The following is a 23,703-nucleotide window of genomic DNA, read 5'->3' as shown; positions in this document are numbered from 1 at the left end:
CTCCTCGCGTAGGGGGGGATCCTACAACGAACCCGCGGAAGCCATCGCGATCGAGCCCATCTCGCTTTTGCTGCATCATTGCAGCGGCCATCGCGATGGCACGGTTCCCTGTGCCTTTGGGATACCGCGGAACATCGGGCCGCCGCCACCGCCGCCAACACCGAGGCCCCCGGCTGCCGTCCCATCATTGGCGACCATAGGGGCAGCCGAACACACACTCTCGGCGACAAGGAAGGTCGTCGGGCTGCAGCCCCAGCAACGCCAGCAGCACCACAGGCTAGGCAGCTTTCCGCCTTGCTGCTGGATCTTCGGATGGGCGTCGCATCCGCCCATGCTGCAGCCCCCAGATTCATCGGGCGAGGACGCATTCCGCCCAGCTGCAGCAGCAGCAGTGCAAAGATCCATCGGCGATGAGCAATACCGCCCCGGCTCGAGCTCAGCACATCATCGGCGAGGTAGCAATTCCGCCGCGGCTCGAGCCCTGCCTCTCACCACGGCGACGTACTATTCCGCCTCGGCAGCACAACACGTTCGGCAACGCACAAGTTGCATCGGCTGTAACACAGCAGCACACATCGGCGCGAACGCTTTCGCCCTGGCTGTAGTTGAACAGGCGTCGCCAATTACGCCTCGGCTACAGCCACTGTGTCCAGAGGGGACGAAGTATCATGCCGTCCCAGCTGCAGTCGAACGGGCGTCGCCAATTGCGCCCCGACTGCAGCCACAGCATAAAAGAAGGGCGATGAGCCATGCCGCCCTGGCTGCAGCCCCGTTCCAACGGGACACACATTTTTCCCCGGCTGCAGCCAAAGCATCGTAGGAGGGCGAGGAACCATGCCGCCCGAGTATTTTCATCTCTACCGCCCGTCATCGGACAAAAAAATCCATCGCTGCTGCCCTGGGGCAAGGATCATCATCATCATCGTCATCATCGCGGCATCATCATCATCATCGTTATCATCATCGTCATCATCATCGCCGTTACACCATCGCCGCCGTCCCAGGGAGCGGCACAGCAGCAGCATTACCGCCGCGTTATCGCCATCGCGGTGTGGGCCGAGAGCAGCCGCAAGCGCTGCTCAGCGCGACAACATCGGGATCCCCACATCTTGGTAGCATCGGCCGGAAGGGTGTCACCACGCCGGTATTCCCTTAGTGGAATACCCCCGCGTCGGTTCGAGCCCTTCGGTACTAAAAGGGGGAGATGTTGTGGGCAGCCGTGCCGACCCCTGGACTTGCCGTGGCAGTTGCGCTGCACCGGTCAACGTCCAGGAGGACGACAGTGTGTCACACACACTGTCGCACACACTAAGCAGCGCAAGGCTTAGTGTGTGCCGAGCGCACAGTTAGAGTGTGTTAGCGAGCCGATCGAGCAGGAGCTCTCGGCAGGGGCGCTCGGTGCGGCTGGTGCGCGGCCACCGTACTATTATATTTTAAAGTGTATTGGTTGTTTCGTTTATGTTTTATTTATTATGTACGTTATAAGTGTTTTAATAAAAGTAATAGTGCAAAACACAACACATTCCACCTCAGTTTGAGCCTACCAACTGTAACTCCAAAGTAACTCCACTAACGTTGTAAATGCTCACTGCGGGGCTTTTCACTACTCTTGATCTTGAAAATGAGCAATTATTGCTCCTTTCGGTGCTTTATGAGCTGCTAATAAAACCGCGAAGACACGTCTGCCGCGCCTTTATTCTAGACCCAGAACTGCTCAACGTAAATACTTGTGCGATTTGGGCAATCGAGTTCAACTATGTTTGTTGTGCCCAAACCAGTCTTGTAGCGAAAACGATTACTCTTTTCGTATGAGGTTTTAAAACACGCAGGGTTTTGCTTGGGTTGCAGTTACATTTCGCGGATTCTAAACTTTGCTTTTTCGGTCGCTGTCGAGATGACAATTATGGTGCGAATTTCAAATTAAGTACATTAAATCATTGGTAGAGCTAAGTTCCTGCTGTGTATGAATAGTCTGAAGAATATGTCATGTCTTGCTACAGAGGAACAGTTTCGATGGGAATATATCGCAGTTTGGCTTCTAAAGAGTAAATTCAAAAGTTCAAAAGGAAGATACACAAGAGGAAATTGCGTGGTTTAACAAATCTATGATCTGGTGTAAAAAAAATGATGAGAAGCTACAACCTTGCACCGATACACCTAGATGATGTGCGCACCTATGGGTGAGCTCTAAAACCGAATGAGACTGACTGGCGTACAGCTTTCTATCACCCTGCGTATCTTAACTTTATGCTCCGTAAGAACGGACTTTCCCTTAAAAGTCTCTTTTTTTTATCTATCCTATAAAATCGATACACAGTTTAATGATGAATAAAATAGCTTTTAAACATGTATCAAATCGTTCGAGGTCTTGCACCCTCTGTTCCTGGTAGAAAGACACGCAATAAAGCGTATCGATACGCGCGAAGGATTCGTCCCTCAAAACAGTTTTTTTGTTAGTTTCCGTTGCTATGAATAACAAACATAGTAACTGGTATGATGATTTCCACCAATACTGGTTCCTCTATTTCTGTGAGCAGTTTTAATCGAGATCCAGCCAAGACAGTGTTCAAAATTGTTTTTTACAGTGATTTTTCACTATATTCCTTTAAAAAAAAATCCATATAACAGAAGTAATAATGTCTTTTGAGGTAACATATGTGGCATTTGTTTGTGCTGGAGTAATGGTGTATTTTATGCGCATTCGTTCCTTCATTTTCAGCAAGATCGTCGCAGCATTTACGAACGACGACGCAACATACTGTACCTTGTGGCGAACTATCTGTCCACCATGGGGCTCCATCAAACCCGACAGGCACTGGTTGACGAGACGAGCCTAACGAGTGAATACGAGGTGTGCGATAACATTGACCTCGATACCATCTACCAGGACTTTTGTAGCTACTTCCTGCTCAAGTTCGGCAAGCAGCCACGCATTGTAAAGCGCACCGAATCCATCGGACCCCTGCCAACGGCACACCGGAAGCTGTCCGGAGCGAGACGTAAGCCTCCGCTGCCCGCGGTCCCCAAACCGGATGGCAAGGATCCGTTGAATTCGATCACCAATGTGGGCGATGAGATGCAAGCACTTCGTATAACGCCGGCCAATCCCGCCGAACACCTCGAAGGACACACCTCCCCGGCGGTGCCGTACGCCAATCCGAAGCTGCTGGTACGCTTGCAGGATCACTTTACCAGCGAATGGAAGGACCTTGCGGAGGAAGTCTGTAGGGATTTGATCCGCAAGGACCTACGCCAGCGCTGGGCAAGCATTAAGGGGCTGGCCGGTCCGATCAAGGTGCTGAAGGAGAGTGTCATCGCTCCGCTCGAGCATCCGGAACTGTTCGTGGGACTGGCTCAGCCGTGGCGCTGTGTGCTGCTGCACGGAGCGCCAGGAACTGGGAAAACCCTGCTAGCGCGAACGTTGTGCTCGGAGACGCGCGAATCGGTGACGTTCTTCAGCACCACGGCCAGCACGCTCATATCGAAGTGGCGCGGTGAATCAGAGAAGCTGATCCGGGTGCTGTACGAGGTGGCCAAATTTTACGCCCCGTCCATTATCTTCATCGATGAGTTTGACAGTTTGGCGTCGCGGCGTGACACCATTCGGGAGCACGAAGCATCGAAGCGTTTCAAGAACGAGTTCCTGTCGCTTATCGATGGGTTGGAAAGTGCAGCCAACGAAACGGCAGCTCCTACGACGCACGATCGGGACCGGGTGTTTCTGCTGGCCAGCACCAACCTGCCGTGGGAGCTGGATCCGGCCTTTCTGCGACGGTTTGAGCGCAAAATTCTCGTTGATTTACCGACGGCCGATGGACGGAAGGAGCTGATCGAGCATCTGCTCCCGACCGTTACCGCATGGCCCGAGCAAGAGATACAGCAACTTGTAACGCTTTCCGAGGGATGGACGGGTGATGAAGTTCGACTCGCGTGCAAAGAAGCGTCCATGATGCTGCTGAGGAACAGGATCAACGATCGTCGATCGAACACGAACCGAGCAGCAGACCAGGACGAGCTTCAATATTCGATGCTGCGCAAAGCTTTTGAACAGTTGCGTCCTGGTTGCGTGGAATTGGCGCAGAAGCATCGTGAGTGGAATCAACGTTACGGAACGCAACTTGTGGACTGAGCGGAAATGAAAAGGACGAACATTTTAACGCCCACACTGGCAGCATATTAGCAAGCCTGGTATATTTTAACTCTTTTTTTGTCTTTCGTTGATCCTGTGATTGATCCTGTTCTCTATTTTTTTTCGATCTTCAGGTTTTGACCAACTTACTTAAACGATTAAATAATATAAAAAAGGATATCATGAAAGTGGAACTTGGTAATGGGCGGGAAAAAAAGCATGTAAGTTGTAACGGTACAGTATAGAAAACTGTTCGCGATGTGCCATTTAATCATTTCGCATTGTTCAATGCCCATCACGACAAGCCTAATAGTAACGAATGACGCTTCAACGAAAGTTATCACTTTGCTGCGCCGTAAGAATTCCTATGTCCTCGTTAAAATTTGACAACAGCAACCCTACAGTTTCCGCTCGAATATAGCAAAATTACGATTGTCGTGCCCGTTTCTGCTGCGTGTGTTGCTGCTGCTGCTGAGACATCCGCTGGCCATGGTAGAGCCCGGTGTAGTAACCGCTCATGTACCACGACATCAGCATGGCAGACAGGTTCTCCGACTCAACATCGTCCGCGTCTTCCAGCATCGGGGGCATCGGCGGAGGTGGCGGAACCATGTACGCTGTGGACATGCTGGGGCCCAACATGCCAGATCGTCCACTCCTTCCGCCGGCCGCCTGGCCCATACTCGATCGTCCAAAGTTCGGTCCGAAGTTAATCTTGATCTTGCTGGCCTGCTTCGTGAACCGCTCGTCATCGCTAATGTCCATCTGCGAGTCGGCAGCGGGAGCTTCTGCTTCGGCCGCCTCAACGCGCTGCTGCCGCCGTGCCTTTCGCCCCCATGACGGTAGCAGCTCCTCCAGCAACACCGTCTGCTCGTTGTTGTACCCGACGTACCGGATCAAACAGTCCCCATGGCTGCCAAAGCCAATGATTTTTGCCTCGTAATCAACCCCATCGTCGTAGGTCGCTCGCACGTAGTCACCGATCTCGAACGGGCCCGTTGCTGGTGGACCGTTTGCTGTGCCCTGTTCCTGCTCGGAAATCTCCATCGCGCCCTTTTCCTCGTGCTCCGGCGTGCCGACGGTTGCTTCCCCTCCGGTCGAATCGCTGTCTTTGTGTTGCTGTCGGCGAGGCTTGTGGCCACTGCACCCCGCCACATCCGCCAGACCGCCCCGGTTCGTGTTCATTGCCAGCCGCTTCGCTACTTCCGCCTTTATCAGTGCCAGCGATGCGTCATACTTTTTGATGATAATACTGTCGTCCCAAATGTCCTCGCGACCGATCGCACCGCCCAGTGGCACGGAGGCTGGTTCCGCTTGCCCTTCCGGAGCAGCATTTGGCGTAAGCTGAAACGGGACAGCATACAACAGCATAAACAAAGCGCTAGTTTGGCCGGCGGATCTTGCGAAGAGTGGAGCATATGCTTGGCATGCGGACAAACACCAACACCAGTACATACCGATGTTCTGCCGCCTGTACTCATCACAAGAGGTTTAAAATCAGGTAAACTAGTTAGTAAAATAGTATGGTAGTTTTGGGATAAAATCTCACAACTTTTCCTACAATATACTTTTTGACAGATGTTTGTTTGTGTACCGAGCTGTCAAAATGAGCGGCTTTCGAAGTTCGAAAATGCGATTTTGACCAGTTCGGTCATGTGCCATGCCCAGCAGTGTGGCTAGGCCAAATGCAAACGAAAAAATAAAAAAATGCAATCGCAAAACGGGGTTGAATTGGTAAGCATGCTTTTAATTTTTTAAATTAACATGGTATTCGTTGGAATAATTTTGCTTGTTTGACTAAACATTGGCGCAAGGGAAACATTTTATGATTTAAACAAAAATCCGTTAACCTGACTGAATGCTGTGTAGGTTTGGCCGGTATTTTATAGAAACGATGATAGATCGATATTGAAAATAGATCATATCCTACAAAACCTGGACCGAAGCTCAATCCTCACGCAAACTATGCGATACCTCTTGGTGTCCAATATAAAATTGTGTTTATTATTTATCGAAAAGAACGGCTATGTTTATGATCGGGCAAAACAAATTCTTATCGGTAGGAGCATATTGAATATCAACAATAGAAACATAATTCGTTCAGAAAAACGCTCATTTACATTGCGCCATCACCATAAGAACATTCTTGGCCCACATTTCTTTCGTGTGACGATCGCCGGATCAAGATCACATTGTTCTCGTTAATTAAATCATGTTATTCTCTCATCCTTTGACTGCACATTACCTGCAACGAGAACTGGAGCACATCTCGTATCAGCCTAGCGGAAATTCTCTCGACACATTTACCGCTACAGTTCTGTAGATGCTGGTGCAGTAATGTAAATTACAGTCCCCTACAACAATCGGAATATTTAACCTTATGTTCACAACTCATAAGCATTGCGGCGATGTAACACGAATGTCTTTCCCTTCCTTGATAAATATATCAAGAGCATCTCTTTTTTCGATTCCCTTGTAGCATTTGAAAACAAATAGATAAGATATAGATAATGTTAATAATTTTAGATTATTTTTATTCACACAAAGAAAAAAACACGATCACAATTTAAAACAGAACAAAACTTATTTCTAAAAATTCGCATGAAATCTAATAAAAATAAGGATTTTTTATTTTATTTCCTTATAAAATGGCTATTATCTTTTATCAATTTCTAATGCAACGAATGCTTCCAATTAGTGTTGCTTAAGTAGAAACTTTACAACAATTGTAACTGTTTGTAATTGTTTCCTCGTGCTAATGATACATATCTCAATCCGAAAGATTCGGGGGTATTTCTTTAGCCTTTATTTACGATACCTCGACCACTCGACTCAATTGCTCCATCTGTTCCGGCTGGCAGAGCATTTCAAGCCGGGCATCGTATCTTCAATTTCGGTGAACATCATCAACCTGTCTGCCAAGCGCAGAGTGCTCTGCTCGGTCCGGGGTTGAGAATCGTGAGAAGCGTGATGGAAATTCGATAGCATTGCTGCCTGGCGCCGGTTCTTAAGATGTGAAAAGTAAGAGTGATACAGTAATACGAGAATGGAAACAGTCAGAACGGTTCACCCACCGTTTTGGGGGATTTCGATTAAATTCTTCTTTACTAAAACAACAACATTAACAACCAACGTAAAATCATTGCCAATTTGTGCAATGCAGAAACATTCATTTACCGTGTCCTTTCAGTAAAAGATACTACGGATTACAAAAAATCACAAAAAACAGCCGGGAAACTTGTGTGTACCTCGTGTGGCAAATGTATTTTCCGCGGCCCGCAACAAAGAACTTCAAAATACTCGCTAGACACACATACAACCGGATAGTGGCGCTGAACACTGTAACAAAACGTTGCTAGGCAACGGTACCACGCTGCAGCAGCACAAAACTGCGTAAGCAATGGAAACAAAAGGTACCGAATACACACACACACACACAAACGAACACACAGGTGGTAGTGGGAAAAAAGGTGCACACAGGTGCCGACTGATCGCAGCCACCAGCCGGGTGCCATTCGCCGAACGACTGCTGGCCGCATCAGATGGGACTGCGCGAGCCCTCCAAAGAGAAGAGCACGTCCAGATTGGAAAACAAAAGCCGCTAACGACCCCTTGGTGTGTGTGTGTGTGTGTGTGTGAGTGGCGTGTGTGACGGCTGCGCGCGTTCGTTTGAATGTGAGTGCGCGGCGGATTCGCGTTGAAGATTCGGTCATCCTTGCTTAAGCCGGCGCTAGAGATGCGTAAGTGCCCGTGTGAGATAAACGTGTATGGGGGAAAATAAGAAGCTTAGAGTGCGCGTGTGTGTGATTAGACCAAATGTGAAACACGGCTTTGCCTCGATACACATGTTATTGTGCTTTTAATTGTGCCAAATACATTTGAATTACAATACATGTTCAACTGCTAGTGAAAACGATGATAAAGTGTGCTTAGAAGAACAAGTCTAATATTAGTATTGGAACCACGGTATGAATGTGTGAGTGTGAGTGAAACACCGTCTACTATCGAAGTGCTCCCTTTAAGTGTACCCAAACCGCGATTGGACCATCCTATGTAGGATATGTTCGTAATAATTAAAATTTGACGTGATCGATTCATTTGCCAAATTCACTCCCCCCAAACCATTACCGCCCGACTCGAATTCCGGTGTCTTTACAGATGTCGGATCTGCCTTTCTGCATGTGTTTAATTATCACCATCATCAACATCATCATCGTCCGTCTGCATCTTACGCGGGGTCTCGCACGTAATCGTCTCAGCTTCATGCCAAATCGACGATGATCGGGGCAGCCATATTACTCAATTCAATCAATGCGTATCTCGTTCGCCATTCGATCGCTTTTAGGATTTTTTTTTTTGCAGCAGCAGTAGCATTTGTTGATTTGTATCCATTTATTTCGGTGAGCAAAAGAGAGGAAAACGAAAATCTCCCATGCATTGGCGTCCATACCACACCCCACGTTTCGATTACACGCGGTAGAGTTTGCATCGGTTTGAGAAATATTTTATTGCTATTAGTCAGATTTTGCACATTGCCGTTTTCTTCCACCCATTTGCTTTCTTTTCAATGCGCCTTTTTTCGTCCCGTTTGCATGAGAAACAAACAATCAGCCCGCACCAAACACACACATATCAACCGAAGACGAAAAGCGAGTTTAATCTTGTAGCAAAAATGCGATTTGGATCGTTTCCTCCTTTAGAAAAAAATGCGTCGCCCCATAACAAGGCTGAGGTCTCCACCGACGCATCGATAGGTCAGGAAGTGGCCAGTGGCGTGGCAACACTTGTGTGTGCTTTCGTGCGCGCGCGCGTGTGTGTAATCACACCAATTATAATTCACTTTTTAAAGCATTCGACAGACGAAATGGTTTTTTTAGGGCCCTCCTCCCCCCCCCACAAAAACCGAAAGCTGGTTCCGGCTCATTTTCATCTCCTGGCTCGGTCTCGGAACAGTTTGCGCCGTGTGGCTGTGGCCGGCTGGAAAACTAACCGACCCACACGGACCAACACACGCACAAACACGTGTGAATGTGAAAATATAATAGTGAACAGAAGAGTAGGAACGAAAAAAAAACAAAATGGAAAACCTCCACAATTATCCAATATTAACGCGAGCAACGCGATGATTGAGAGTTGTCGATCATCGTTTGCAGGATTGCGGAAAAATGGCAATTAGTTGAACGTTTTGATGTGTGTGTGTGTTCCGTTTTCGTTTGACTTGATATGTGTTTAGTTTGGTAAATTTCGTAGTTGATTTTCAACAGCTTTTTTTTTAAATATTTATATCCCAAAGCTGTCTCTAACATTTCTAATGAACGAGACGAAGTGTAACGCATTTCCTAACTTTACGTGTGTTGTTGAAGAAGGTGCTCTATCTTTGCCAATCTTTGTAAAAACGTTTTTTTTTTAAATCCGGTAAATCCGGTAATTTAAAGTAACATATATTGCTGTTAAGCAACCCTGTCAAATGTTCGAACGGGAAAACAATTTGTAAATAGTTTTTCAAGCGTCTGTGCATCATTTTCACTTTCTAAATCCCCCCTTCCTCTGGCGCAACCCTGCCTCCTAGTGAAATAAGCGTGAATCCAACAAGAACGCATACGCGACCGAATCTATGCTCTGGGTGACCCACATCTTAGACCCTCGGGGCTAATTTTGAAGTGTTTTTAAATCGGTGATTACACGCCACACACAGACACGCCGGAAACGGAACATCGTGGAACACGTGTAGCTGCCTGTTTGTGTGTGTGTGTGCGTGACACGTGGTTGCGGTCCGTAACAACGGCGTTCGACAGGTCGAAATAGGCGACGAGCACGCCCGCCCGTCCGAAGATGGGACTGCTTGAGTGGATCAAAAAGTAAGTACCGCCAGCAAACTTTAGATTAAGCTTTAAGTTTAAGGTTGGAAGCCTCCGAATCATTGCGAACGAGTTGTTTTTTTTTTCTCCTTTCCCACTGCAGATAGGTCAAATTGTTTGGGAGACCGAATTTCAAAACCTGGAATTTGGACGAAGAAACTATTAAAAAAAATAAACCGGTCCTAAGGGAAAAGAATCGACCGAGACAACGCCAATTTCTTACACGACAGTTTTCTTGAAAACCTTTGATTGGATGTGTTGCTTTTTTTCGCACCACGTTACGGTTCGGTTGGCGTTGTGTATTCTACCGTGTCTGTGGCCAGCGTCTTTGTTGTTTTTATTTGTTCGTTTGCAGCCTTTTTTGTGGTTCCAACTTCCTTTTTGTAGTGGAGGGAGGGCGGAGAGGGGTACAAATTGCGTGCGAGGGGTGAACGGGAAATCAATGTCACAATTTGTACGAAAGCAGCACCTTGAAGGTGCTTTCGTACAAACATTGGCCAACGATTTCGGTATAGGTCGGCTACGTTTGCTGGTGTAGATCCAGCGATCAAAAGTTGTTTTTGTTTATTTTCCTATGGCCTAGTGATTGAGCAGTTCCGCGCCAGTGTTGGTTGGCGGATGGCGAACTGAAAAACCTTGACAAAAGGCGTTGCATTAATCATTGTGGGTGGTTTGTTTGCAGGAATGGCGCGAGCACATGTTTTCGCTGACAGGTGGACAGATTTATTGCCAAAAATACACAATCACCGGCGCTTTGCTCCCAAATGCCATTCAAAGCCTTTGCTCCGGAATCGAAGTTCCTTGTTGGTAATGCAGTTGGCATTTGTTTTTGATTCGATTATTTTATTCGAGTCTCGGTACCAATTTGTCGTCGTCCCACAAGTATCGTCTCATCCGAAATGCTTCCGTACCCCTAATGTGGACAGTTATCGCTCGCCTCTCTCCCGTTCTCTCCAGTCCGGCAACTATCGAGAGCAAGTATGTGGTGCGCATTGTTCCACCCAGGAAAAGTTACACCTTCCTCCCCCTCCACCATTTGCGAAGTTCGCGAAACGGTACGGTTCCACTGGTTGTCTTCCATGAACGGTCCATGATTTATGAGTATCCGCACGCGGCCAGATAAACCATACGTCCGATGGAAGTCGCAGAACGGACGAATTAGAGCGCAAGCAGCTCAACGATCGGCGCACACACACCCACCTCGCCTTTCCGATACGCGTGCCGGCATGTATGTAGCTCCCCAGTTGCATTCGCTAGTGGTGTGCAAATAGCAAATTTTCCTTCGGTCGCCGGTGGACGTTTCCATCCCACTGGTCAGTTGGTGCGGTGCCAGCTCCGCGCGGCATCGGTGGCACCGTTGGGTGTTGAACAGTGACGATTTGTTTGCGGAACTAACGGCACGGAACAACGTGATTGTGATCATGCGAAAAGAGGGGTGGCGATATGGATTATAAACATATTCCTCCTACACAGAAGCATTGCTTTTTATCGTAACCATTTTTCGCTGATTGTGAGTGGGGTTTAAACGATTGAGAAAAAAATGTGTTTTTTTCACCGACCTATCATAGGTCCTATCAACCTACAGTTCGAGATCATTTACTTGTATAAATTTAATTTTTTTGTATTTTTATACGAACTCTCTATTAAAAATATATAATTAACGTAAATAGTGGTTCTTGAGAATTTTGGTAAATTTAACTGGCTGCCGTTGTTAGAAAACTTTGCATTGGATTTTTTTGAAATATTTTACTTTGTTCCATAGTGGTATTTAACCGAAGACTTAAAAAACAAACTGGCTTGCTTGAATCAAAAAGACGTTTGAAAACAACAGGTGTATGTATAGAAAATTCGTCGTACAAAAATTGAAACTCCTTGGTATGGCCTTGAAAATGAATGACTTACTTGCAAGAAAGTCACGAAGACATTTAAGATATTTTTGGCACTTATTTTTTTCTTAGTAATTTAATTTTAATCGGTTAAACCTCTATAAAGCTCACTTTACTAAGGCAAACCGTCTACATCTGAGAAAAAATAATTGCCAATAATTTTACGCGAAACATTGCAAAAAGTCATAGAATTGCATCAATTTTGTTTGATTTGTATTCCAAACAGTTTCTTCATGTTTTAATTTACGGACGTTTTGACTCGAATTCCGGACAGCCTCAAAATTGCGTCTTTAATCTTCAAATACACACTCACACTGCACATTTTTAGTTTATAATATCTTTTGAGTTTCGAACACCCAATTCGGAGTGAAGGAGTCCTTTTAGAGCGATAGAATGACGGTCTTAAAAACATCGGCGTGTGGGGAACTGCTACGCGAATTGCAGGTCTTTCCCGTACGGCCATCAATAAATTTGTCACATACATATTAAAATATCATTGTTATCTTGTTATTATGATTGTCTAAAAAAATAATTTTCATGCAATTAATCCCAACTCACTTCGGCTGTCCGGAATTTAAAACAGGATACAAAGTCTTGTTTCGAATTTCTGACAGAGTTGAATACATGTTTTAATTAAATTCAGAGCACAATTTGATAAAACACTGTTGTTTGATAACGTTGATAACTACTTCCACAATGAATTCCAATGAATTTCAATGCACGTGGCCGAAATTTATAGGAATTATCGAACACTAGCGTCGTTTTGAAGCAAAACTGCTAAGAACGCCTCTGGTGGTATCAGGGCCTACTGGAGGTCAGATACATTCTTGATTTATTCTAGTACATCATGGCAAACATCAAACATGGTAAAATTAAAAAGCAGCAAGTCTAGGGACTAGGTATAGATATATTGAATAAAACGTGCCGAATGTCCGGATTTTGAAGCTGTCCGTAGCTTGAGTCAAAACGGTAGATGAGAAGATATTTTTATAATTTGATGAAAGTTTTGTTGAATCGCACAACTTTTTATTCTTTCAGGCATTTTATCTCATAATTGCCAAATATTTATATCGTTCTAATTAATGCTTAAAATAAAGTCAAAAAATCAATTTCAGTATTTTTTAAAATAATACTATAACCTGCACCCACTTTTTAGTCAACCATTCGGCCAGACTTCACAGACTCGGCCCCAAAACAAATACGATAGCTTCCCAAACTGCCTCAAATTTCGTTCTAAACGATCCGACCAGAGTGCCCTGGACAATCTTTTCGTTATGCTTTAATTAACGATCACAGAGGGGCGAGCGAAACGCGCAAAGCAAAAAGGGTTATGATTAATGGTCCCACTCCAGATCTCACCGATTTCTGTCAGATCATCTAGCAAAGTGTGTTCTTACGGGATCACAAACCACTCAAACACACACACACACACACACACACACACACACACACACACACACACACACACACACACACACACACACACACACACACACACACACACACACTAACACACTTTCTGCGCATGGTAGATAATTCACCCCGCCCAAACGCTGTCGATCATTGAAGAACGATCACGTTCATCTCGATCCGGACAACTTTTAGCATCTTCGGAGCAGATTCTCCCTCTGAGCGTCTCGAATCACCACGCGGGACCAGAACGAAGCTTATTGATTTAATATTTTATCCGTAGCATCTGCCCCGCTAGGAGGCAAGTACAGTTGCTTTTCAATTAATACCTTTCACCGATCGTTGCCGAGATTGTTCTGCCGTCGATCGCGGGGTATTTTTTTTGCTTCTTTCACTTCTTAAATCCGTTATGCTGCCGCGGTAAATCATGCTCTTCTTATTTTGTTCTTGTTTTTGTTTTGTTTTACTTTTGGCTCGCCTAAAGTTGCACTAATTTTCGATCGCTCCGCAATACAAGTGGCACGAACGCGAAGAAAACACGAAGCAGGGAATATCCGAATGCCAGAATACCGGAAACGCGCCCAGAACACTGGACCGATTCTCACACGGTTGTGCGATTTAGTGTGTTTCCGCGTGTAATGTTTTCCTCGACCAGATGGTAAAACAGCCTTCCTTTCACTCGACTTTAAACGGAAATCTCGGGGGAAAACATCATGCAAAAACGCAACGAAAAGTTCAGAACATAATTCTATAGCCACACCTCAACAGCCGCTTTTCCTTGCAGTCATATTTAAAAGCTGCCCCGCATGGGATCGGAATTTCAATTGTTGTTGTTCAATTGGTCGATCTGTTTTTTTTTTCTACCCAGCTTCCCTTTGCAGCACGAGTGGTGCACCGCTGAAACGAGGCCTGCATACCGTTTGCAATTGTTTGTTGGCAAGTTTTTCCATAGCCTTTCCGCTGTGGCGATCACATGCCGGTGGCCACTCGTATGGTTTGCATTTTTCCAAATCACCAAATCTGTGTGTGCGGGACAAACGGTACACGCTGCTCGTGAGAACTGGCATCTGCGAGGCACTACACTTATTATGCGTGCGTACGGGGTGCGATCAATTTCCGGCGCTTATGTTGTCATCCGAGCTAATTGACCTTCACTGCCCGGTGCATGGTTAGGGGCAATCCCAAACCATTCCCGTACTTGCCGATCTCTGCATTGTGACCCAAAGGGTGGGAATGGGCCAGGGAATGAGATAGCAATCCAGCCCAAGAATGGTAGGGCAGTGCTATTATACCGAGTTCACTTTTATTCCATTTCACACTAGATCGCCGGTAAAGGTCACATGGTGGATGGATTAGTGTTCCATCCGTTTGTATCATTTTACACACGATAAACGATTGGAATTGAGTTGTTCGAGTTCGAGGAAGTTGCTACACATCCCATAACAACATTATACGTTTGTCATCTTGATGTAATCAGGTTTACGTTAAATTTACTCATGGATAATTCAAACGATATTTCATCCTCTGCTGACACACAAATGATTGAATGTCTAAAATCTAAAATATATTTAAACTAGGTTTTTATATCATTTCGGGCAGAATAGAAATAGGGTTTTTTGTGGTAAAGCGTTTGTGCAATCTTAAAGTATTTTTTCTGCTGGCTGTAGGGGAAGGTCTGGTGATACAGCCGTCAACTCACTCGACTTCATCACATGTCCGTCATGGGTTCAAGCCTCGAATAGACTGTGTAATCAGTAGGATTGACTATCCTGCTATGTGTAATCAGTAAGTCCACTGAAAGTCAAACCCACTAGTGGTATAGGCAGACAGGCCTTGACCGACAAAGGTTGTTCTGCCAAAGTATAAAAAAATACTAAATGAGATAATTTCTTTCCATAAACATCCTTTGAAAAGTAATTATTTAAGCTTACTTGCAAACATAAATCCTACGACCTTGCGAGCTGCCTGTCGTAAGTTATCTGGAATTTTCCGATTATCCAGAAAAATTTCATGGGACGCAGCTGGGTAATGTTGGACCAGCTCTCGGACTTGGTAGTCATATCGAACTTCCGCTAATATTCGCCTGAAATATCCTCCTCGCCGATGTATCGTCTCAGCTTTGGCGTCATTGATTGCCGTTGCGAAGCCAGTGGACGCGATTTCTGCTTCCTGACATGTTTGTTCATGTTTCCCAGGCCGGTTGCTTTGACCTCTCGGCCAAGCGTACGCACCAATCTAGCCACTTGTTCTACGGTCTTTATTTTAAGCTTTTTTTGGAACCTCAAGTCGCTCAGGAACGTCGGCCATTTGGAACTCGACTTTCTTTCGATACTGCAATTGTTGTCTAATAGCCTTGTGGTGGATTGCTTATAGCAATATCTTAGTTATAATCAAGTAGCCATTGGTTACAGAAACCGTGGTTACACTGAAAATTGAATAAATGTAGTTAGTCTTAGTTCACTCTTAGAACGGTGTACATCGTCTTTCAATCGCTCCCACAGCCTAGTCTAATCAGAGCAAACGTTATCTGTTTCCGAAACAAAACACTGCGCTCCTAAATGAAGATCTCCAAGAACACTCAAACCTGTACTTTGGAGGTCTATACCACTTACAGTCAGTCCAAAAAGTATTCGTCTAGCTGAATATTTTACAGAAAAACGCGAACTATGGCCGCGATACGTATGAGGCGATAAAAGTAATAATGAGGTTTGATAAATGGACCATCAATACACACGTTTTGCTAAAAAATAAACATTTAAATAGTGCAATAGCAATCAAAATACATAAAAAACTAAAAAAAGTCGTTTAAGGGGCGCGCAAAAAGTATTCGTCCATCTAGCTTGTTAATTATTTATGCTGTACAAACACTACGTAGACGTGAATTAAATTTATTATTATCAATCTACTGGTGACTTCCTTCTAAATTAATGCATTTATGTTGTTTCAATTGCACTTCTAGCGGTCAGAGAGGCACTAAAGGCGGGAGAGTTAAATGATTGGAGCATGATGGCGAAAATCGTATCTTTGACTTATGCATAACCTATCCTACCCATTTTTGAAGGTTACAAAATGTGTGGGAGGCCTCGTTCCTTCATTTGATCAGAGTTAGACCATTTTTCTGACACTACCATGTGACAAACTGCCATGTAAGCAGCCATCCTTGACGGTTAATCTAACGAAAGCAGTGGTTTAATGTTCAAAAAATCAAATTTTACCAAGGAATCAGTACATTTTGTGATGGCCAATAAGATCAGGAAAAGAGATAGGTCACATTTGGTTGATGGGTTATGCTGCATTTCATCGTATCTGGTCATGTAATAGCTTGAATGAGTGAGTTATTACAAACATATTTTGTTTGAATAATACCATACACATAAAGTGGCCAAATCTGTTCAGGTGCATCAAATAATTCAGGAATTAATTCCAAATTAGGCTCTACTAACATATTAAAATATGTTTCAATCGCCAGATCATACGGCCGACGTCTACCATAGCGAAAACAGTCTACTAAGATGCAACATCAAAATCTCGAGTAACGGTAGCACCATGGTGTCATGATACTAGGACTCAGTGAGGAAAGGTGAGGTAGTAAAATGATTCAAAATGATAGGAGACGAGACGGGGAAACATATTAATACAGGTTTTAAGTACTTTGAGTCCCAGTTCTGAAAAATTTTACTTAAAAATGTATTACATGTTTCAAGAACAGTCGAGCTGGAGAACATACAGAGCATTGTCATTTGCTCGAAACACCAAACCAGCTGAAACCAAACTGATGAAAATGATTTAGTAGACTCTCAATATGGTATCAGTTGCCATTTTTTCAATTGAACTTGGCCACGTAGTCCGGAAATGCAATATTGCTACCAGATAATAATTGGAACAAGTCTTGTAGGATGAGTGGATCAAAAATACGCCTTTTTTAAGGTTCAAATGAGTTCTTGCGTTGTGCAAGTAGTCACCAATAGTTATAAATGCAATAAGAAACAAGATCAGGACATTTTTTGATTCCATAACCTTTGTTTTCATACGCATATTACGCCAAAGGTCTGATGGACGAATACTTTTAGCGCGCCCCTTAAACGACTTTTTTTTTAGTTTTTCATGTATTTTGGTTGCTATCGCACTATTTAAATATTTATTTTTTAGCAAAACGTGTGTATTGATGGTCCCTTTATCAAACCTCATCATTACTTTTACCACCCCATGCCTATTGCGGCCATAATTCGCGTTTTTCTGCAAAATATTCAGCTAGACGAATACTTTTTGGACTGACTGTATGTCGTATGTTGAAAAGTGGATGCTACGAAGGTTCTTTCACTGTAATGAATGATTAATTAGGTCTGTAACAAATTGTCTATCATGAAGTTATGATTAATATTAAGTGTCATGTTTCATGAGCGTAAGAAGCTCAAGCTTTAGATAAAGATTCATGAATCCCTTGAGATCCATGATTCCCTAGAGATTCGTCCATGAATATTTTGAGTTTCACGTGTCATTTGAAATGAATGGTACTTTAGAGATTCATTAAACTTTTGAGATCCATGAAACTTTCATGGTTAATTAGACACACTCAATTCTATGCACATGCAGAACAATGAAATAAACTAATAAATGCATATCAATTTAACCCTTGTGATGCACGTGATGCATTTACAAAGAATTAAGCAAGTAATCAATTCAAGGAATTGATTAAAACTATTTAAAATACATAAACAGCTGAAATATAAACCTCCCTACCAAACAAACTGATTCAACAATACACCTGCATTTTATCACACCCTCACATCAAGGTGAAAGATCAGTAGCTACCATACGCCGACAATTGTTGCAAATTTTACCCACGAATTTACGCACAAACTGGTCCTCCGGCTGGTGTTTGCTATTTGCTGTACGTCTACACCGCCGCACAGTAGCTCATTTGGTTGGGAGTAAAAAACAAAACCTGGGCAGGTCATTTCCCTGGCCCGTTACACTTCCCTGCACTTAACGGTGCAAACAAATGAAAATTATAAAAGCTCACCCGCCCCAAGGGTTGGCGTGGGTGGTGAAGGGCCTCGAAACCGACAGGTTGGACCAGATGGTACAATATCTCAGTTTGGACTGGCATAAACCGTTCCACTCGTTGACCCCACAGTGACTCTCTTGTGAGTGTGTGTGCACGCTAAACGACCAACTCCCTGTCGAACGTCCACGTCTACGCTGACCGTTCTAGGGACGGGTCCGAAATCACTCACCAAATTCTACCACCGTCGGGCCATACACTGCGCACGTTTTGTGACTAAAGCCGCGGTAGTGCGAAAATGGTGTAGATACCGTTCATGGAGGAGCGTCACACCTACCGCAGTCCTTCATGTGACCGATTGGACCAATTCTACGCATATTGCTATGGTACATTTGTTACGCATCGTCGCACAGTGGCTCTACCCTGCAGCCAGATGACGTGAATGGTGACGGCAGAAATTAGGCCTCCCGCTCAGGAAAACAGGTGTGTCGGAAGGGGTTCGGCAGTGTCTGATATTGATGCAGAACTTCGCAGAACCGATTCAGTTAGCGCACGTGTCAATATTTTATTTCATTGCATTTGTTTTTCTCTATTTAAGTGCATAAATTACATCATTTGGGAGAAAATAACAAAGGCACAGCAAAAGATACTGAAGGTGTAACGTGACATTAAATGTGTTGAACGTTTTAAACTTATATATTTAATATTGACTATTTAATAAATAAAAAATATTGTTAATCCTTGACAATGTATAAACAATACGAACAAGACGAATTCTCAAATAGGGAAAATACTTTAGAAGAATGCTTAAGATAAATTAAAATTATTTTGTAATACTTAATGAGTGCAGCTGTATCATCAATTAAATCACTGTACAAGTATGTAATCAAATCCTTTTTACGTTTTTTACTGCTTTTTTAATGTATTGATAAATTTATTAACGTTGACGATAGTTAGTTGGTTAACAACTTTACGCGAATGGATTTTACAATTAGTTTAAAATGTTCATCAATTAAAAGTTCATCAAACCAACAAAACGCTGATAAATACTAACATTTTCCCAAATGTATTATTAATGTTATAGTTTCGGATATGAATGACTTTCCGTTAGCGTGTTTAAATGAGACGGGCTGTAACAAATTGAAAAAAGTAACATACTTATTTTTAGTAAATCTGCCCAAAGAATGACACTGAAGGATCTAATTTTAAAAGTCCTTTTAAATCTATTATCATTGATCTACCTTTTCTTCCTTTCTTTTGGCTCAACAACCGTTGTCGGTCAAGGCCTGGCCTGCCTGTGCCCAATTGTGGGATTGGCTTTCAGGGACTTATGGAATACAGACCCCCCCCCCCCCCATAGCAGGCTAGTCAGTCCTGCGTATGGCCTATTTGACCGTGCCTAGTTGGGGGCTTGAACCCATGACGGGCATGTCGTAGTTAAGTCGTACGAGTTGAAAATCATTGATCTATAGTTGTTTTGAAAACCAGACTACCAAACTAAATGTTTTTTAAGCTTAAAAGTAACGTTTTATAAAATATTATTTTTGTTTTAATTTGTTGTAAACCTAGGGAGATAATTTTAAATTGCTGTCACCAAATTTCTCGTCTTTCATGGTGTACCTTGGAAAATAACGAAAATTAGCTAACTACCTATTTTTCCGCGATGTAAATGCTGCACTTTGGCCGAAAATGCAATTATTGCAGTTCTGATGCAGCCTTACGCTTACGAGCGCTATAATCCCAACAGGTCCAACCGACCATCCTCTACCGGTGCCTGCGGTTTTGCGGTTTTATGGCATCACATTACACTCCCGCCGAGCTCTTCTCCCGCTGATGTATAGCAGTGGCCAAACATTCATTTTCCATTTACTCACCGTGGCCGTGTGCTTCATGGACGATGAATGATCATGTGCCAAGCATGTAGCAAAATTTGGTGAACCATACTTCCTAACCGAATGGCGCAACTCCCTTCCCCCTGGCTCCTCCACGTTCCTTCAACCACGCCGTTTTACTTGGCCGCCGCACGGTCTTTGTTACCATCGAATCTTACTCGCCGCGAATGCTGTTCAATTTCTCAGGCCCGAACCAGCCCTGCAGATGCGAAACTCCACCCGGCCAACGATTTACGACACAAGCTTCCGGCCTGCGTCTGCGACGTGCCGCGGTTCGCTGACACATCCGCTTTCTTCCGCTCTGGCGCTTTCGGTCGATGGGCCACCATCCTACACCTCCTCTACCAAACGTTCATTTTCCATGGCATTTACAGCCGTCACTTTGCCGAAGCTCTAGAACCGTTCCGCCAGAATCGGCGGTGGGGTTCCGTCATTTTGTGACTGACATCAATTAAGCCCATCGTTTGCACTGTGATTTGCGCGTCTTGTAGAGAGAACCAACCAAAACCCTCAACGTCGCAATAAGCTCCTAAATTGCGGAGAACTTTTTGCCCGCCGGTGTAAGGTCGTAGTGTGTAGAACAAAGTGTTTTCACTGGAACGACCGCAAAAGCTCATCAAAGCGATCGCAGGAGACGTGCTCTAGAAGTGATGGTGACGCTGTAATATCATCCCCTGGGCGCATTATGGATTCGACATGGAGTCTTGCGTTTGTTTTTTTTTTTAAGATCACACCGTGAATCATGTCCGTCATAAAAGAAACACGCGCACTCAACCAAGATGGCTAGCAAATTATACATACAATATTGTTTCGACTTTGAAAGCGCAACGGAAGTGCAAATGGAGCGAAATTACATTGTTTGAAAAAGCTAACTTGTGTGTGTCTCTAGTTTAGTGATGAGTTGAATGAATTGTGTGTGGTGTGGTTTTGTTTTGTCAGAAATTTGGAATGTCATGTGGTTGGGCTTTATAATAATTGGAATATTAGAGCAAGAAATACAAGCAACAACCTTTGGGATATATATGGTATAACAAACTCTTGTATTTGCCCTTACATATATTCAGAAAGGTCTCCTTTAGAAACAACGATTTCGTATTCGATTACAACTAAATGCCATTTTAATGAGTTAAACTACTGTTATTGATCATTAATTAGCTACTAAACTCTTGATTACGTGTTCTACGTTATATATTCAAAAAAACAAAAATACAATTCTGCTTCATCCATGTTACAAACAACTTCAAATCGTTTACACAGCGATGATTGAAATTGTCTGCACCCCTGGTTCGTGTTGAGAGATTCCTGCACTAGTTGGTAATGTCCGCCCGATTTTAAATTTCTATCAAACACACAGCTACGGACACCAGGCCCAGTTTGGTTTATGCAATTAAGTGAGCGTGTTTGTTTTTTTGCCTAATAAAGCCATTTTCGATCAAATTACCTCCGTGCAAACAAAGCGAACAGCCAAAGGCAGACGATCATGAGTGCCATCCATTTCGCCATCCATCAGCCAGCGGTACGTGGTGGCGTTGTGATGATGATGTGCAATCGGATTGTTTATGGCAACGATGGAGGCAACCATACATCGTGCTACGGTGTGCCTGGTTCTGCACCCACAGCGTTCCCTCTGCACAATGCACTGCACACTGCGGCACATTGTTTTATTTTGCTTCACTGCAAACCCCCTTGCAATGCAATTTCATTTCACATTTCACGATGACACCGGCGAAGGAGGAAAAACAATCGCAAGAGGCCAATCGCGAATCGGCTCAAAATCAACAATCAACCCCAAGACGCTGAAAGTAATTTGCCGCAAACGATCGTGGGTCAGATCGTGTGGAAAAGTGTGAAAATTATCCCCGACAGTCCACCTGCTTCCTGCTGCCCCAGGTTGCCAAGCGGTGGCTCCGCGCTCGGCTCGTTGGACATGGTTTGCATTTTATTTTAGTTAATCTGAACCGACCACGTAACCTTTACCGGGGTCGGCGTGCACTGACGGAACGGTCCGGTTTCGGACAGCGAAAGTTAAAATGGTAAATTGAACGAACGAATGAACGAACGAACCAGTCGAACGGCCAATCTTCGTGAGCGTGCGCTTTCATCTTCATGCGCAGTTGGGCTCGATCAAAGATACTAAACAGTTCGGCAGGGGATGTGGTTTTGGGGAAGGTAGAAGAAGCGCCAGCCAACCGTAGGGAATGGGAATGATGGGTGGACTGATGGGTCTCGAGAATCATATGACACCATCAATCATGGCACTATGAGATGGGATATAATTTAGCACTAGTCACCGACGTGCCTTTAGTTTTCACTAAAACCTACCATTTCCGGATCACGATGTAAGAAAATTCGCTAATGGTGCAATTTTTCGCTTGTTCTAACATAGCGCGGATTGGTTTGACCTTTCCGATGGGCGGAGTTGCGAAATGAAAGTGACGCTGATTCAGAACTAAGCTAACCAGAGTCGTTGCATAAGATACAAATACTATTTAAAAAACAATGCACGGGTAGGAGTGTTTTGAAGATCTCTAAATTTGCGTTTTAAATTCGTAAATCGTAGTTATAAGCTATCAGCCCATGCCAGTAAAACCGTTTCACGATACAAAAGATTTTGCGCAAGCGACGAACCCGGAATACTTTCCCTCGTACATTGTGATCTAGGAATGTTTACCCCATACCCACGGACATGATGTCATACCGTGCCGCTAGGAGAACATTGTCCAATGCATTGCTCCCTCGTATGGGTAATAAAAATTTGCGACAACAAAAACAAAAAACCCAAACTGCGAGCAAAAACGCATTTTTAATGTCACCTTCGTTAGCTACTTCCGGTGCGGGGAACGTCAGATAGTTCCGAAGCGGTGGGCTACATACGAGTGAAAATTACCCTCACTTCACCCGCTTACCCACTACCTCGTAGCGGTATGCCTGCTCTTCGGTAGGTTCAGTTAATGTGGTTTGCTGGGAAAATAACAGTAGCAACTGTTAGCTTACCCGCAATGCTGTTGTCATGACGCTCTTCTGGGTCTTGTTGCGTTTAGTACAGCGTGTCTGGTGGCGTCGTACATCGTTCAACATGCTTTTAATTAATCAAGATGCCAACGAGCCCCGGCCAAGCGATGACGACGATGTACGGTTAGTCGCGTTGGAAAGAGTGACACGGGAACGGTTTGGCGGAAAATAACGGCTGCAATGGGTAGGGACGCACTTCATTCATCACCGAACGCCCGGACCTTGGATCAACCAGGTCGGGAGGGGGAGGGGCAATGGACGGTAGTAAACGATGTGAATACTATGAGTCCCAAACCTCCACGGGGCTGTTAGAAAACCGTTCAACGTTAAGCGTATCTTGTTCATATCTAATGTTGACCTACGGGGACTGTTTGTTTTCCGCAAATCCGGTCAGAAGTCAAGCGGTGCGCTGTTTTGAACAAACTACGTCAGGGGACCCTTTCCCAAACGAAGGTTAGAGCTCCACTGGTAAACAATAGCAACTCCACTGGCTTCATCTAATCAGATTTAG

The 23,703-nt window shown here is 44.4% G+C and overlaps 3 protein-coding genes across 6 annotated transcripts in view; 2 read left to right on the top strand and 1 right to left on the bottom strand.

Annotated features, from left to right (window-relative positions):
* The first annotated feature begins 2,503 nt into the window (after positions 1-2,503).
* Positions 2,504-4,317, top strand: LOC121589913 (katanin p60 ATPase-containing subunit A-like 2). 2 transcript variants are annotated; one of them, XR_006004360.1, is made up of 3 exons: positions 2,504-2,648; positions 2,720-4,188; positions 4,264-4,317. XR_006004360.1 is itself a non-coding variant. In XM_041909168.1 (2 exons), exons 1-2 carry the CDS (start codon positions 2,637-2,639, stop codon positions 4,127-4,129), a joined length of 1,422 nt encoding a protein of 473 aa, XP_041765102.1. In that variant the 5' UTR covers positions 2,504-2,636; the 3' UTR covers positions 4,130-4,317. The 2 variants fall into 2 exon arrangements, 1 of the variants encoding a protein (XP_041765102.1); XM_041909168.1 differs by having other exon boundaries at positions 2,720-4,317.
* A 91-nt stretch (positions 4,318-4,408) lies between these two features.
* LOC121589914 (survival motor neuron protein) lies at positions 4,409-5,716 on the bottom strand. The gene is made up of 2 exons (XM_041909169.1): positions 5,587-5,716; positions 4,409-5,473 (listed from the first exon to the last, which is right to left on the bottom strand). The coding sequence occupies exons 1-2, from the start codon at positions 5,608-5,610 to the stop codon at positions 4,556-4,558; spliced, it is 942 nt and encodes a 313-aa protein (XP_041765103.1). The 5' UTR covers positions 5,611-5,716; the 3' UTR covers positions 4,409-4,555.
* A 1,751-nt stretch (positions 5,717-7,467) lies between these two features.
* The window catches only part of LOC121588148, a 33,376-nt gene continuing 17,140 nt past the window's right edge, over positions 7,468-23,703 (top strand). For 2 of the 3 annotated variants that reach the window (XM_041905790.1, XM_041905788.1), the window contains exons 1-2: positions 7,468-7,869; positions 9,699-9,987. In XM_041905790.1, the coding sequence (XP_041761724.1) occupies positions 9,962-9,987 (26 nt within the window). In that variant the 5' untranslated portion in view covers positions 7,468-7,869; positions 9,699-9,961. The other variant, XM_041905789.1, reaches the window with a different exon arrangement.

This window comes from Anopheles merus, chromosome 2R, assembly GCF_017562075.2.
Source record: "Anopheles merus strain MAF chromosome 2R, AmerM5.1, whole genome shotgun sequence".
Classification (NCBI taxonomy): Eukaryota; Metazoa; Arthropoda; class Insecta; order Diptera; family Culicidae; genus Anopheles; species Anopheles merus.
Note: the sequence above shows the minus strand (reverse complement) of the source record. Positions and strands in the feature narration are given on the sequence as shown.